Source organism: Panulirus ornatus, chromosome 29 (assembly GCF_036320965.1).
Source record: "Panulirus ornatus isolate Po-2019 chromosome 29, ASM3632096v1, whole genome shotgun sequence".
NCBI classification, from domain to species: domain Eukaryota; kingdom Metazoa; phylum Arthropoda; class Malacostraca; order Decapoda; family Palinuridae; genus Panulirus; species Panulirus ornatus.
This window is the reverse complement of record NC_092252.1, coordinates 3158979-3175796: the sequence shown is the minus strand read 5'-3', so window position 1 is coordinate 3175796 and position 16818 is coordinate 3158979. Positions and strand designations below refer to the sequence as shown.

Here is a 16818-nt window from a genome sequence, read left to right as displayed (position 1 = left end):
TTGACCGGATGGCCACCAGATGCCAGGCCTGGCTAGCAACAGAGCCATAAATCCGCCCATACACAACCCTTGGCAGTGATTACTACGCTGGAACTAACGATGCGGTTTACTGCAACAGTGAATGAAGTGAGGCACTTAACGCGAGAAAGCTGACGGAAAAGGGACTTTCGTTAAGCCTCCTACTGATAAAGAGACTTTAGGTTAGAATTTTAACACTGTGGTGAGCCATCGTACAGGGTAATAGTGAACCATTAATGGCGTGGTATGATGTATATAGATGATCTGTATGTATTGTAAGGCACAGTAGTTCGTATAGTAAGGTGGTGTGTCTATGAAGAGTCACTCTTGTTTGTACAGTGTGGTGGCCTGTGATGTATAATGAGGCACTGTCATTAGTGTAGTTAGGTAGTTTTGTATGATGGGTGAGTCATCTAAACATCCCTTGCTATCAAGGCGGCTCCATACCCGCCTCTACCTCTCTTCCGGCCCCGTAGGCTATACTGATACGGGGTCTCTCTCTCTCTCTCTCTCTCTCTCTCTCTCTCTGTCTCTCTCTCTCTCTCTCTCTCTCTCTCTCTCTCTCTCTCTCTCTCTCTCTCTCTCTCTCTCTCAGAGAATCTCGTGGTAGGCAGTTGTCGGGCTCCGGTCGTGGCCTGCTCCGCCCCATGACTACCACGACGGGTGGTTAAGGTCCACTGTACTTAACCATACATGACAACAGTTTTTTTTTTTTTCTGGTCGTCGTATCAACGCGAGAAACTATACGCCCCTCGCTAATATCCAACCCCTTCTGCTGTCACCGCTCATTTGACTTAGATTTAGGAATTTCAAGAAAAATAAATGCTAGGATTGATTTCGGTGAGTTTACTTGGGTGAGAAGTGAGGGGCATGGATTGGGTAAAGGTGGGTGGGGCTGAGGAAAAAACTAAGGCGGTGGGAAGAATGAATAATAGCCACACGTAAGTAGGGCATTGGAGTAAGCTACGTATCAAAGATAACACCCACGCCTACGCAAAGGGGTAGGAGCGATATGTACAGCAAGATAACAGCCACACCTCAGTAAGGGGACGGGAGCGAGATATATAGCGAGATAACAGCCCTAGTCACTCATTGAGTTACGATGAGTTCCCTGGTGCGGGTCCTTCTTCTGCTGGCTGCTGCTGCTGCTGCACTCACAGGTACCTTCTTACACAGTGAACGGCAGAGGACATGGTGTGGGCACACAGGGGGTGGCAGGACATATGGCTTAGACCAAGGGGGTGGTGGCGGGATGTCATAGTGGAGACACCTAACACAGCGAATGGCTCTATGTAAGTGTCTCGAGTTCCCTCATCATCCATATTCCGTTCTTGGCGTTGATACATTCCCAAATCTCAATTTTCCACTGGTGTTGTTGCCACAGTCCATTTGCCCTAACGGTACTGTTCCGTTGAACGAGGAATGCCGCGTTGAGCTGTATGAACACCACCACTGCTTTTTGCCAAGAATGACAAAAGGCCCGTAGGAAGTGACCCTCACCACTGGATGTGAATGATGTTTTTCCGTCAGTTCCCGTCTCTTCTGCCTTAACATTTTAGTGGCTCTCCGTCAGTTCCCGTCTCTTCTGCCTTAACATTTTAGTGGCTTCCGGCAAAACACCACGCAGGACGAATCCCGCGAAATGAGAGTTTACGCTTCTAAAGAACATGTGCGCAGCAGATTCATGATCTTGTTGAATTCCTCTTCAAGTGATACCACTCTCATCCATATTCCTATATCGTTCCTGTAGAGATGGCGCTGGAAATCCTACCATCGTAGATTTTGTGGTTGAAGCCGACCTTACCACCTTACCTGAATGTTTCCCTCAATTGCAAGCGAATTTTGCCTGGATATCTGTTTTTAATCGTGTTTATCCTGTTTCATCAGCATTGCTTCTTAGATTTTGCTACATTGTTGGTTGATACTGTTTGCCTTCGTTTGCGCATGGCTGCCAAAAGAATACGTGCACTTTGATGATAAACAGAATCACCACAGAAATTACTTATGGTTAAGTGTACTGTAGACTTCACCAGCGGGGATGATTGTTAACCTTAGATTATTTCATTATATTTATTTCATAAATATGTCTATTGTTTTGCTGCAGATGTATGATGGTAGAGAATGTTTAAGAGATGGGACCCCGCCAATATAAAACTCCCTCCCTGCACAGTACAGATAGGTAATTATACAAACACACGAAAAGAACCACACACAGACCCTCTTTATGATAATGCACCTCTGATTTACTCTCATGCATGACAGAATGAAAGAATAATTTTCATTATCCATCGTTTATGATTTATTTTATGTATGTGTGGCCACCTGGGATGACAGGGGATAAGGAGTAGCCACACTGGATGGCAGGGGACATGGTGGTGACGACACAGGGGATGGCAGGGGACATGGTGGTGATCACACGAGATGGCAGGGGACATGGTGGTGACCACACGAGATGGCAGGGGACATGGTGGTTACCACACGAGATGGCAGGGGACATGGTGGTGACCACACGAGATGGCAGGGGACATGGTGGTGACCACACGAGGGTGGCAGGGGACATGGTGGTGACCACACGAGATGGCAGGGGACATGGTGGTGACCACACGAGATGGCAGGGGACATGGTGGTGTCCACACGAGATGGCAGGGGACATGGTGGTGACCACACAAGATGGCAGGGGACATGGTGGTGACCACACGAGATGGCAGGGGACATGGTGGTGACCACACGAGGGATGGCAGGGGACATGGTGGTGACGACACAGGGGATGGCAGGGGAAATTGTGTGGTGAGTGTGAGACCCATTCAGGTGACAGCAGGTGATAGCTAAGGGTAATAAAGGTCATGTTGACCCGTTCCGTGATTATGACGGGAATTGCACAGCTGAATGTGGTCGCGTGGTGACATGACCAGATGTGCTACTTGGTTACGACCTGAGACACATTGAGCGTAGCTGGGGAAATTTCCATCTGAGACGTGCGGTTCTTTGCGTGTCGTCTTTGGGACAGAAATTATTCCTGTGTTTTCCTGAAGTGTACCATGAATAGTCAAATCGTTTTTTTTTTCTTTTCTTCAGTTTTACCGTTAGTTCATGTTGTTTAAACGCCCCGCCGTGTCACCATCATTAAATGCTGTGTTCGCCATCACTACCACCATCACCACCATCTTCACCATCACCACCGCCATCGTCACTGTCACTCCCGCCATCATTCACCCTCCACTACCGCCATCTCCGCCACCATCACCACCACCATCACCACCACCATCATAAGTGCCTTCACCATTACCTTCACATCCCTCACCATCACCGTTACATCCTTCACCTGATATCACCACCACTGCATGTAGCACCTGTACACACACACACACACACACACACACTCACTCACTCACTCACTCACTCACTCACTCACTCACTCACTCACTCACACACACACACACACACACACACACACACACACACACACACACACACACTCGAAATGTAAATCCCTAGGCCCGTATGTCACCAAGAACAATCCATATGAAGGAATCTGTATCCCTGGCATCTGGCTGTATTCTCATACCCCTGTAGTTTTATCAGGAGATCCGGTAAACGTAGTTATCATACAACAGTTGTTGTTTTTCCCGGCGCAACAACTTTATTGTGATTACACGGCGAGTGTGTAGCATCGTATGTTGAAAAAAAAAAAAAAAGAGAGAGTACACTCGTCGAAGAACTTCTCACTCCAAAGGAGTCCGTCATTTCCCTGCTGCTGGTTGTAGCGCATCGTTGAAGCTGCAGAAGCCCCGTAAATAGGAGGTCCATGGGTCACACGGTGAATGAGGTGTTAAACCATCATACTGAAACGGTCGAGGCTTTGGTGATTGGTGGGTTAACTTCGTTGTGCCTAACCTGACTCTCCTTGACTTTGCATGTGAGTGGTGAGTGGCTTGAACCTGACTGGCGTCATCACCAGTCCCAGGACTCTGCTGGAGGGCGAGAAACTCTACCTCTTCTGCCAGGCCGAGGGTCACTTCCTCGCCTGCGGCTGGGATTCTCCACTGGTAAGACATGTGGTTAAGAACCACACCCACCAGGTGAGACATATGGCTAAGACCGACCCCTACCTGGTGAGTCTTATGACTGAGGCCGCCCCCCCTCCGTCCCTTGCAAGACATCCCCACTTGTTGAGTCTTATGTCTAAGAACCCAGTAAGACATATGTCTAAAGACCTACCTTAACTAGTTAGACACATGGCTAGGGCCACCCCTGGTAAATCCTAACGTTTAGAATCCCTCCCTCCTCAGTAAGACATATGGCTAACACCCCTTCCTTCCACTACATTAGAGAGAGAGAGAGAGAGAGAGAGAGAGAGAGAGAGAGAGAGAGAGAGAGAGAGAGAGAGAGAGAGAGAGAGAGAATCTTTTTAGAATTTAAGTCCAGAAGTCAAGATAGATGCCTGATGCTGTGGACAGACTTTGCGGTGGTAGTCACAGGTTTGCTTATTCAGTATCAAGCACATCCAGTTCCCAAGTCCCACACACTTACATGTTACGTTGTTTGAGACGTAGGAAGCTCCTGCCCCTCTGAACACTGCCTGGAATCGTCTCTCAGCTTCTTGAAAGCTTTAAGAGTGAGCAGAAAGGTAGTTAGTCTTTTGCTTGAATTAATTTACTGATACATGAATGTTGTCAGAGGTAGATCAGTGGAGGAAGGTAGCTGAAATAATCTTGTTTCTGACTTGCCTTAGGAAGGTATCATCTATCCTGGGGACCTGGATCCAGAAGGGGATATCGCGCCCCTCCCAGGCTTCAACTGCGGCATCGTCGTCCACAACGTGAGCCTGCGGCACGCAGGTCACTGGACCTGCATAGCTACAACAGACCACGACTTCCAAGCCGCTGGAGGAGACGTCACCGTAAAACGTAAGGTTCCAGAGGTTTCCATGTTCCGGTCCCGGGGATCCATATGGCCGTCCGTGGAGGGCAGGAGTGGTTGGCTCACCGTAGGTGTACGTGTTTGCTCCTCCAGTCACGGACGGCAGTACTTATCGAGGCCAGGCTTTGAATGAAAAAAAATTAGGTAAAGATTCGAGAGGCAGAGGTGATAAGGTGAAAACAGAAGATGAAATGGAAAATATGTGTAAGTAGGGAAGTCCATTCCTGTAGCTCAACATTAGTAAGAAATACTGGAAGACCAGCTAACTGACATGGAGGATTACATCAATCCTTAGCGATCTTAGGAAAGCTGAGGCCTTAGGCTCATCTTGTTTAACCTCACAATGAAAAACATAGTTTTGATTTCTTTGTTGATGTAAGAACTTTGAGAAAATTAGATGTCCATGTACGAATATCGTTGTGACTGAAATTGAGCAGATGATTTTGTATAGTATTTGGCATAATCTTTTTTTTAGTTCATTGATATGTAAGATGTGGATGTATATTCTTTGTGTCGCTTGTACCACAGTAATTGGTGGTCATGGATAGTTGGAGCTAATGCAACCTCCCACTCGGCAAGAAAGTAAAAAAAAAAAAAGACTTAGAATTTAAGATAAACAAAGGATGTGCATAGAACTCCATGTGTTTGGTATGGGTTTACCACAGCACAGTCTTGGCGTGTGGCGTGGACCTGAAACAACATAGAATTTAGTACTTTCGCCATCTATTTTTTTCTTTGTTATTTCGAGTAGTCACACCACTTGACAAGGCCGTTGCTCCGTTCACCCACAGCAGACGACAAACTTGATGAACCATGAGGCTCTTCCTTTCCCTCCCCCAGCATATTCGTCGTGGCCGGGGATCGTGGCGAATGTGTCGTCGCCCCTGAGCGGTGCCTGGGGTTTGTGGGGTAACCCGGATCTCTGTCCACCAAACTCCTTCGCAGACTCTGTCGAGCTGAAGGTAAAGATTTGAAATTTTGTTGAGCGACTGCCGCAAGACGTTACGACCCTTGAGCACAAAAGCACGATCCTTGGAGCGCGACGCTACAACCCATGGGTGTGATGGTCTGTCATTTTAAAGGGTTAGGTCAGAGGTCAAACTATCATAACCCAGGGTCGTACCGTCGTACTCAAGGACCGTACTGTCGTACTCAAGGGCCGCACCGTCGTACTCAAAGATCGTACGGCCAATTCTCAGTGGGTTTATAGCACCCTCACCCATATTATTATTATTTATTCTAACATATTTGATAATAGGCTTATTATATGGAGCCTTTGTAAACACAGGCTTGATATACTAGTAAATACCCATTTGGTTTTTTATTGAATAGAATAACTTGTTGATATGACCGCCTGGAAAGCTCCAGGTTTTTACTTTTGTGGTATTTGTGTGGTCATAAGAACAGTGGAGTCAATGAAGCCATTTTAGTAGATACCTTCACATGATAACCCATGTATTTTGCACCATCTTTTGCTGTGTCGTTACGCCACCTTCTGCTGCGTCTGGGTACAGTCAGAGGCGCCCGTGACGTGGGACAACACTGCGGCCAACGGCGTCCTCTTCCAGTGCCGCCACCAGGGAGGAGCTCTGGCCTCCTCCGTTTCCAGCACCGTCGGCGACTTCGGCACCTGGCGAGGTCTGTGGTGCTCATGGCTAGTTTGGGGACCGTCTCTGTTAGTCTTTAGGTTCCATTTATGTCTGTTTCCCATGAATTATATTTTCATTGTAATCGTATTTATCCCCAGTATTGTAATAACATTTAGTGTTTATTATGAACTGGATTTGTACGTTTTCCTTCGTGGATCTTCGGAGTTTATTAAATATTTTAAGCCTTTGTGATTCTTAGGAAGCCGGGGTGAGTTACGTTCTGAGAACTAGATCCCGGCAATACAAGGACCAGGCCTGTATAGATCCTTGAGGGATACGAACACCCTCCTGTATCCTTTTCTTCCTCCCCGCGCAGGAGGTAGGGCGTGCCCCGTGCCCGAGTACGTGGAGAGGTTCAGGTTGCGGGTCGAGCCAGAAAACTCCTTCGACGAGGTCGCCGCCACCGATATCATGTTCACCTGCTCGCACTATCCTGAGGTCAGGTCACACACACTAGGTTCAGGTCACACACCCTAGGTCCGTAGGTCAGGAATGCCCGAGGCCCCCATTGGTAGTCTGTGGGAATGTATAGGGAAAGGAGAGAAAACGGAAGACTGGATGGTCTGAGACGAGGTCCTCTGCTGGAAGATAGTTATGATATTCAGAGTTCGTAAGGAGAGAGAGAGAGAGAGAGAGCGCAGAAGATTCCCCTCTCAGTCACCAAGCCGTTTTGGTGTACATCAGCTGGGGGCGAGTCTACTGAAATGGAGACGTTATAAGAAAGTAGGAGTAGAGAAACCGTTCTGTTCTAGCCAACGAGCCCAGAAATGATTAGGACGGCAGGCTTGAATGTGGAAAGATAATAGATATATTTCAATGGGTAATATATGTTGCATTTACATTTGCTTTCCCGCTTAGGTTAAATTGCTGAGACTATCTTCACAAGGTTTGTTTAGAGTAACAAACTTGGTTTTGTTGCTCTTTTCTTTATCTGTTCTACTTTTCCGTTTGCTGTAGATGAGGTCTGTCAAGGGAGCTGTCAAGAGTAAGTATTGCGTCTTTCGTTATATGGTTTATATTCCTGGCTATAAAACTTGACGTGTCACTTTTACCATGGATTAGGTCACATCAGGTTCGTAGTTCAGGTCACACCTAGGATCCCTAGGTCAGGTCACATCCTAATCTAAGTTCATAGGTCAGGTCATACCGTCTATGGGTCAGGCTAGACATTAAGCGACTGAACAGAAGGTAATTTAGAAACTGTAACATATTTGTCCATTCTTTTTTAGGATATTTTGACGGGCGGGGGTGAGACATGGGGAAACTGGGGGGACTGGGCTTCCTGCCCTCCTGACACCGCCGTCTGCGGCGTCCAGACCAAAGTCGAACCCTACCAGGGAGTCTCCGACGACACCTCCCTCAATGACGTCCGCGTCTTCTGCTGCCCCACCGTCTGGTAGTCTCCTGCTAGTGACGGGCCTCATCTCCCTGCTGCCTCTGCTTAGTTGCACCCTGCTGTCAGTAATGTCTCCGCAGCTTCCCTGCGTCTCCTGCTGCCTCACAGCAGGGCAGGACGTGTCTCCTGTGCTTGCTTCCATCTTGGGTGATGGGCTACATACAGCTGGGGTTGGCTCCTAGGAATAAAGTTAAGTGATGTAGTTTGTTTTATGATTTAACCTTTCACAACGACTCCACAGTACCTGTGATATTACCACTAACATTGCTACTACAACTACTACTGTTACCACTACTATTGCTACTTCTACTAATTCTATTGATAGTGATAATAACATTAATGAAAAGTAGTAAGATTAGAATGATCGTAAAGTAGTGATTGTAATGGAGATTAATAATGATAACTGAATGATAACGAGAGTTTGGTTGCAAGAGATGAAGCGGCATGTTAAAATGGTCTAGACAGATGGATAGAATGAGTGAAAAGAAATTAACTAAAAGGATGCATGCGTCAGAAGTGGAAGGGACTTGGAGAAGGTTGAGACCAAATGGGAGACTAAGCAATGGGGTATATAAAATTTAAGTTCTACGTCCCTGAAAATGCTTGAGAGGCATAGGCTTGCAATGGATAGAATGAATTGGATCGTTGTGGTATACAGGGGGCGAAGTGATGTCAATGGACTGAACTAGGGCATATGAAGCAGTCGGGGGACACCAGGAAAAGGTCTGTTGGTCCTGGTTGTGGACAAGGGCCAGTGGTTTCGATGCGTTACACATGGCAGCTAGAGAATGGATGTGAACGGTGAGGCATTTTCTTTGTTTCTGGCGCTGCCTCGCTAATGCGGGAAACGGCGAACAAGTGTAACAAAACAATTGTTAAACTGAACGAGACAAGCCGACGGGGCTAGTGGGCGGAAGCAGCCGACGGGGCCAGTAGACGTTGGGACAAGCCGACCGGGCCAGTGGGCGGAGACAGTGGACGGCAGGGGCAATGGACGGGGCTAGCCAACAGGGTCAGTGGACGGCAGGGCCATTGGACGGCGGGGCCAGTGAACGACGGGGCCGGTGGACGGCGGGACGGGTGTCAAGTTACGGTGTATACAGACACAACACACACGAGAGCCTCCCACTTAATCTGGTCAGGAAACAATCAGAGCGTCAATATTTGTGGTGCTGCCGCCTGTGTCCGTAGCCACGGTCCACCCGGCCCAGGCTCTTGCCCTGGTCCGTAGCTACGAACCACTTGGCCCAGGCTTTTACCCCCGTCTGTTGCCACGGACCGCCTGGGCCAGGTTCTTGCTCCAGTCCGTAGCTACGAACCACCCGGGTCAGGCTCTTGGCCGCGCCTGTTGCTACGGACCGCCTGGGGCCAAGCTCTTGCCCCGGCCTGTTGCCACGGACTACCTTGGCCAGGCTATTGTCCTCGACCGTGGTTACAGACCGCCCGCCTGGGCCTGGCTGTTGCCTCCTGCTATAACGCGATGGTATAATTTCTTATAGAGAAGTATATAATAGATTATATCACAAAGATCTTCGTCTACATCTTGGCTTTCAGTAGACCTCTGTGTTGATTCCATCAGCTCAAACACAGAACGAAAACATGAATCATTTCAGGTTCGTATTGTTCGCATCTCTTAGTATATGTATTTTCATGGTAATCACCGGGACTGTCCTTAGGTACATATACATTTTGAAACTATGTAAGTGAAGAGATCTTTAGGGCCACGCTTGTTTGTCTCCAGTCACAAGTGATCGGTATAAAAGCCTGCAAGCAAATTAATGGTCATCCAGCGCCATCTGTTTATCTCCAGTGTCACGTGATCCCGTGTATAACCCAGCAGATTAACGGTCATTCAGCGCCTTTGCCTTTTTTTTTTTTTTAATACCCAACCGCGCATTTACATCTTTCGTGAAGACTATGAGTCAAATGCAGTTTGATAGATAAAACCTTGTATGTGCGTAAGAATGAATGTCTAATCCTTTAATTCTATAAAGCAAATATCAATTGCATCGATTGCTTGTCAGTCATGCCGGGTAGTACATATAGAAAAAAAATATGGTTTGCTAACTATGTAAAACAGATTTCGTCAATAACTTGATATATGAAAGGAAATACTAATATGAAATAATATGAACAGGGATGTGTGGGAGCATTACGACTCTCAGATTAAGAAAAGTGTGCTGAATTTTCGAGAAGAATATAGAATATCCGATCAAATACACGAGCAGAAATAAGTTGTCGCCAACAAATATACGAGGGAAAGGGAGGGGTGGTCAGGACAGAAACATTTCCGTCTTAAGGTTTATGTTCCTTGCAGGCTCAGGTTTCCCGCCATTGTTTGTTGACATCCGGGCATGCGCGAGCCTCCCGCCATAAGATATACGTATATATAATGTGTGTCGTCCCCCGCCCGCTCCGTTTTTATTTTTTCCGACCATCTCTTTTCTGTGGCGTCTCAATCGCTGCTGCGCCACCGTAAATTCAGAAGGTGAGTCTCTTTTCCCATATATCTCTTAAATGCCCTTGTTGATTTGAGTGGAATATAATTGTGTAGGTAAATTACAATACTTGTGTTGGTGGACTTATCTGATGCTTCATCAAAGGCCACTAATTGTGTTGACGATGTTAATTATGTTGCCATATGGATTACTGATTATACTAATGATGGCCAATTATTGTGTTAGGAAAGAAATTATAATGGTGAGTTATTTGTCAAGGACAGTAATATGTTGTTGAAGGATGTTAAATGTTGGTGGGGAATATTAACGCGATGATGGGGAACAGCGTGTGTTGAATTTAGGTGAAGAGTAACATTATAGCTGAGCTGTGAATCTATTGGTGGAAGGGTATGTTGGTATTATGACTAAGTCTGTAGAGAGATTGTCACAGTGAGGGAAATTGGTTGTGTTGGTAAAGCTTAGTGACTGCTGGTTTGGGAAATGTTTTGTGTTTGTGGTATGTATTGGTTGTGTTGGTGAACGGGTAGTGTTGTATGTACTTAGTAAAGGGTAGTAGTTGTGTTGCTGAAGTGTTCTGTTGTTGTGGTGAAGGGCAGTAATCGTGCATGTGAAGGAAAGTAGTCATGTATGTGATAAGGTATGGTCGTGCATGTGAAAGGAAGTTCTGATGTATGTGAGCCGTTCTGATTGTGTTGATGGGTACTTTTTAAGTTACTGAAGCGTAGCGGTTTATTTTTCAGGTTACTGAAGGGTAAGGTAGCAGTTTTGTTGACGAAAAGTTGCATTACTGTAGTGCGTAGTGTTCTGCAGTATTAAAAGTTGATTTCGCATTCTTTGAATTTATGTAAAACTGCCGTGTAAGGTGTAGTCATAGATATGTATACTTATCTCATTTTCTTCAATGGCTCGTTTTCTTCATTCACCTCGAGACCTGCTCGCTCTTCCCTATCGTCCAAGAGCTAGGCTGTGGTGGCCGCCTAGCTTCCTCCCCTTCGTTCTCATGTCGTCATCGCCTCTCCCCGGCTCCCCCGTCGCCTCCCCTCTCCCAGCGACGCCACCTCCCCAGTCCTCCCCTGCAGTGCTGCCTGCTTCCTCTGCCTCCAGCCCACCTCAGGCCTCCATCACTACTCCAGCCCCTCTCACTGCCTCGTCCTCTACATGGGTATGCGAGGAACCGGACCTGCCGCGTCGCTCTGCCGCCCGTAGGACCTACGTCCGGCACCCCAAACCTCCGCAGGTGAGTCATATCCCCTCAATTTATCCCCGCTGTGGCACCCCAGACCCCTGTAATTGAGAGCCATACCCTGAATGAGTAAACTCACCCCCGCTGACCCATCTTGTATTGGATGTGTTGCTTTAAAGTCTGTGGTGTTACCACCGACCCGCTCTTGTCTGGCATTCAGATCAACACTTGTGCTGCCAGAGCCAGATTAATTATTATTATTATTAGTTATTCTATTATTATTATTATTATTATTATTATTATTATTATGATTATATTCATGCTACATATCCTCTTCCTTCCTGTAGTCGTGCCAATTTGTCACATAGTCGCTTTATCTTGTGGTCATGTGACTATATCCTGGTCATTCTTCTCTCGTTGTGGTTAGTCGTACGTGGAGCTGATCGCAGAGGCCCTGCAGTCGTCGCCGTCAGGAGCGCTGACGCTGGCCGGCATCACTCAGTTCCTCCGTCAGCAGTACCCATTCTTCAGGGGTCACTACCAGGGCTGGCGGAATTCCCTTAGGCACAACCTCTCCCTCAACCAGGTGGGTCTCCTACTTCCTTAAACAACAGCCAGAACCAGGCAGGTCATCCGTCTCCCTTAACCAGGTAGGTGACCTGTCTCTCGACCTGCCGTAGTCTACCTCATCCTTGCCCACACCCATAATATCACTTATGCAAATTAACCTTTTCAACACTTGACATCACTGAGGTCGAATAAGGCCCCGATTATTGCTAATGACAGTAGGTAGCCACTTGAATGCCTTGCCGTTAGATAGCAGTTAGGCTATAGAATCGATAGACGACTATAGAATGTCCACATCTTCCTGCCAGTGCTTCAGGAAGATTCTGCGTGACCCACGCCGACCCTTCGGCAAGGACAACCTCTGGACGCTAGACCCCAGGTACCTACCGAGATCCTCCTGCAGGCGGAACCCCAGCCCGCAGCCCGACGCCTCAGCGGCCTTCAGCCTCCTGTCAGGGACGTGTTCCCTACCAGACGCTCCACCTCGAACGAGGGAAACAGAGTCACCGAGAGTCGCCGTCCACGCGCCAAGATGTCACTCCCCCGTACACAGGAATGGAAGGCCTCCATGTACGTTCCAGCCGAGTGGAGGGTTTCCAGGAGCGAGCGACGTGTTGGCGGCCATCTTGCCATCGTCATATCTCCCCACCTCGTCCAAGGCAAGTCCCTGGCCAGGTGATCACAGTCTAATGGTGAAGTTTAGCAGAGATTCACAAGTAAAGTTAAGCTCAACCAAAACACCATTTGAGGGGGAGTTATACAGTACAGTTCATGACGTTCCTGATCAGTTTAGAAGTCCTTATTGTTCCTTCCTGAATACTGGTATTCTCCTGGGCAATACTACGTCACCTCTCTCATCACAGGCACGCCCTGCCTCCCCTGCACGACTCTGGCCTTATTCTGAGCTCACACAGCGTCCTGAGCCTTCACTACAGTCTGATGACCCTCCCGCAACCCGTATCTACGACGCCTTCTTCCGTCGCACCTCCCTTGTCGCCGACCTCCAAGAACGAATGAAAGAACACAGGTTCCCGTGGAGTTCGTGGGAGTGGCCCTTGATCTCTACAGACTCCCGGATGCCACACCCTAAACCCACCAACTGGCCCTACAGTCGCCTTCAGCCACCGTCCGGCGGGACGTCTTCGGGACTCGGCGACGTCGAATTCTTCACATCGATTCCCCGTAGACGAACAGAATCCCTTCTGGTGGACCGCGGACCAAGTTGTATGAGATATGGTGCGGAGTGTACCGTGGGAGGGGCAGTCGACCATAATTATTTCTCTTACGAGGAAGCCTACTCGACCGTACGTGGCTTAATCCATAACCCAAATCTCTACTTCGATAATACATCGATCTGGGGTGACGCTAGTCCCTCCATCCTGCCTTCTCTTTATAGCGGGACAGAAGAGCAGTTTTGTCTCCGGTCTCCAAGACTGAAGAGCGATGTGGCCAAATTGAGCCCTCAAGATGTCCATGTAACAACTGTACATCAGAGCCTTCCTGGTGATCGCCTGGAGGACCTTAGGCCAGGCTGCCTCCCGCCGTCTGCTACGCCTCAGGACCCTCTAAGAAATCCACACACCGACAACAAGCAATGTCCCGACATGGAAACATGCGATTTAGTGGAACCGCTTGCGTTCCAGATGAGGCATCATCGTAAAGACGACGTAGATACTCCAAATCCCACTCATGTAAATATTAGTCAGAGTCCAAAGTTGAACTTTGGCATAGAAGAGATACTGTACAGCAGTTATGGTGTACGGAAAGGAAGAGGAGGTCCTGTGTCTAATGTGTAGCGTCGCTGGTGATTACTACTGGAGGAACTGTTCCATTTTATCAGAATGACTGAACCACTAAACACTGGTGGAATTATTCCATTTTATCAGAATGACTGAACCACTAACCACTGGTGGAGCTGTTTCATTTTATCAGAATGACTGAACCACTAACCACTAGTCGAGCTGTTTCATTTTATCATAATGACTGAACCACTCACCACTGGTGGCGCTGTTTCATTTTATAACTGACTGAACCACTAACCATTGGTGAAGCTGTTCCATTTTATCACAATGACTGAACTACTAACCATTGGTGAAGTTGTTTCATTTTATCACTGACTGAACTAACCAATGGTTGAGCTGTTTCCTTCCCCCTATAACTAACCCATATTTAGGAGTCGGCGATAATGGAAAAGTAAGAGGGATGTAGGAGGGTGTTGTGTGTGGAGGAATGTTGATAACGGCTTTTTTTTTTTTTTTTACTTATATATCTTGAACGCATTGAGACTGAGATCGTTAACTTCTTGAACACGTCGATACGACTGATGAGCATGACGGTACGACCCCTTGAGCATGACGGTACGACCCCTTGAGCATGACGGCACGACCCTTGAGCATGACGTTATGACCCCATGAGCATGATGGGATGATATCTGAGTATAATGGTACTTTGCTTTAGCATGATGGTATGACCTCTGAGCACGACGGTACGATCATTGCTCAATGATCGTACCGTCGTGCTTAAGGGGGTCACCTTATGACTCATACGACGGTACGACCAGGACAGGCCATCGTACACAAGGATCCCTCCCACCTTCGTTCCCCCACAAGATCAAGTACATCTATCATATATTTCAAAAATAGTTTACTGAATTGAGTCAGCGAGCACTGCTACAGCGGACGCATTTTTTCTGTATTCTGTAACGCCACGACTCTCCCGCCTTGGCGCGTTTCTGCATCTTGCAGACTGTATTCCTTAACAGCAGACCACAGAGAACTCGAAAGAACGAGGTGTGCAAAAGAGTTAGTTCGCTAGTTGACAGGAATCATTCAAAAAGAGTAATATGTAAAGTCAATATTCTTGAAAAACTATAATTACTTAGGGAAAAAGTAATTAGAAAAGAAAGAAATATCTGTGAAAATGAGGTCCCTTGGATGCCCTGATGCAATTTTGAATTATATTTATCCCAGGTATATATATATATATATATATATATATATATATATATATATATATATATATATATATATATAGGTAAAGGCTAATTGCATCCCTGACATTGGATGTGATAAATGTAGCTGTCCCTGATTAACTCGATTCCAACCTTGTTTGTAATCCGACTGTAGTGTAACCAGAAGCAGGGATGTAGCTAGCTCAGAATTCCTTTTGTTGATACTAGCAGGGAAATCAGGTCAGGTTGGCCGAGTGGTCTAAGGCGCCAGACTTAAGTTCTGGTACTCGTATGAGTGCGTGGGTTCGAACCCCACACCTGACAAATCCGGTGGAATGGTTTTGGAGGGAATGCGACGAAAAGAAATTAGAGAGAGTCGTTAGGAAGGCGACGTTTGACTGTGTGGGGTCACGGTCTCGTGGTAGTTAGTAAATGCATAAACCTATCAGCAGACAAAGCAGCCCTTTATCTGTTGTTGCTGCTACAAGAGAGGCACTCCACCCCCCCTCACCCTCCCACTACCTGTCGATCGATAAACTGTTTCACAAAGCTTCGCTCACTTCATATGTATTCATCTCTGATTGTTCAACATATGAATCTCTTTATTGGCAGTATGTGTTACATTAACGAATTATAGATTATCATGATGGATTTCGTGATGCTGGGATTACACAGAACAGTCAGACGGCAGAGGGAAGTGATACTCCCAACGGAAACATTAATAGTCAGAACGTAAAGCAGCGACGCGAGTCACGTGGGAATCAGCTGGTGGTGGTGAGTCAGCTGATCCTAGGGGGTGCAAGGCCCCTGGTGGGGGAGGTGTCTGTAACCGTCTGTCGGCAGCCTCCGCCCACACCAGCCAACAGAAATTTCCCCAGACCGAACGAGATTTGGGTTTATTTGGCTATATATATATATATATATATATATATATATATATATATATATATATATATATATAGATATAGATAGATAGATAGATAGATAGATAGATAGATAGATGGATAGATAGATATAGAGAGAGAGACAGACAGACAGAGACAGAGAGCTCTTAAAGCATAACATAAATAATATCAGTAAAACGGTACAGTGAACTCGATACATCGAGAAGAGCTTTGCTGAATAGACCACTCCAAATCAAGTGAATGATTCATTCAAAGTGTTATCTTGCTCGCTATTTTTTTCCCCCAGCTGAAATCATCGAAATTCATGTCATAAAATAAACACCACGTGACCTAACACAAATCTAGGTTAATTTTTGTGTTGTTGCACACCAAACGTGTGTGACAATACTAGAAAAACAAGTAAAAAGTAATTACGTTTGACTCAGCAAACTTTTGACAGCTGGATATATACACCACGGCGTAACAGATAGGCTATCATATCTCAGTATCTTAAGCTGCCTTGCCTTTTAAAGTAACGTCAAATTTCCTTGTTTCCACATTTTACTCTTTGATTCTCCTTGGTCCACTCGTCCACCATTGTCTTATCACAGAAGCTTTATTATTTTCTTTAAGCATTCTCTTTCTTGTTATCCCTTCTACTTCATTAGTTCCTCCTTCCCATTTTAATTCCTTCATGTCGATATCTTTAGGACCCTGTAGCTTAAAAGGCTATAATGAATGTTTCCCCTTTTTTTTCTCGGTGAGTAGAACCATAACTATTAGCTGTTCCCT

At 46.6% G+C, this 16818-nt stretch overlaps 2 protein-coding genes and 1 non-coding gene across 4 annotated transcripts; all 3 read left to right on the top strand.

The window, feature by feature from the left end:
• Positions 1-1039: 1039 nt before the first annotated feature.
• Positions 1040-8185, top strand: LOC139758010 (vitelline membrane outer layer protein 1-like). Its single transcript, XM_071678999.1, has 7 exons — positions 1040-1178; positions 3940-4064; positions 4751-4925; positions 5779-5900; positions 6453-6576; positions 6904-7025; positions 7817-8185. The coding sequence occupies exons 1-7, from the start codon at positions 1121-1123 to the stop codon at positions 7985-7987; spliced, it is 897 nt and encodes a 298-aa protein (XP_071535100.1). The 5' UTR covers positions 1040-1120; the 3' UTR covers positions 7988-8185.
• Positions 8186-8328: 143 nt separating this feature from the next.
• On the top strand, positions 8329-14282 carry LOC139758008 (uncharacterized). 2 transcript variants are annotated; one of them, XM_071678996.1, is made up of 4 exons: positions 8329-11679; positions 12053-12211; positions 12501-12851; positions 13056-14282. In XM_071678996.1, exons 1-4 carry the CDS (start codon positions 11344-11346, stop codon positions 13986-13988), a joined length of 1779 nt encoding a protein of 592 aa, XP_071535097.1. In that variant the 5' UTR covers positions 8329-11343; the 3' UTR covers positions 13989-14282. The 2 variants fall into 2 exon arrangements, with proteins under 2 accessions (XP_071535097.1, XP_071535096.1); XM_071678995.1 differs by having other exon boundaries at positions 12501-14282.
• Positions 14283-15382: 1100 nt separating this feature from the next.
• On the top strand, positions 15383-15466 carry TRNAL-UAA (transfer RNA leucine (anticodon UAA)). The gene has a single exon. It is a non-coding gene; the product is annotated as a tRNA-Leu (tRNA).
• The last annotated feature ends 1352 nt before the right edge of the window (positions 15467-16818 follow it).

Coding starts and splice junctions, on each gene's coding strand:
- LOC139758010 (XM_071678999.1), top strand. CDS start 1,121: ATGAGTTCCCTGGTGCGGGTCCTTCTTCTGCTGGCTGCTGCTGCTGCT. Junction 1,179..3,939: donor TGCTGCTGCTGCACTCACAG/GTACCTTCTTAC, acceptor TTTGCATGTGAG/TGGTGAGTGGCTTGAACCTG. Junction 5,901..6,452: donor CAGACTCTGTCGAGCTGAAG/GTAAAGATTTGA, acceptor GTCTGGGTACAG/TCAGAGGCGCCCGTGACGTG.
- LOC139758008 (XM_071678995.1), top strand. CDS start 11,344: ATGGCTCGTTTTCTTCATTCACCTCGAGACCTGCTCGCTCTTCCCTAT. Junction 11,680..12,052: donor GGCACCCCAAACCTCCGCAG/GTGAGTCATATC, acceptor CGTTGTGGTTAG/TCGTACGTGGAGCTGATCGC. Junction 12,212..12,500: donor ACAACCTCTCCCTCAACCAG/GTGGGTCTCCTA, acceptor TCTTCCTGCCAG/TGCTTCAGGAAGATTCTGCG.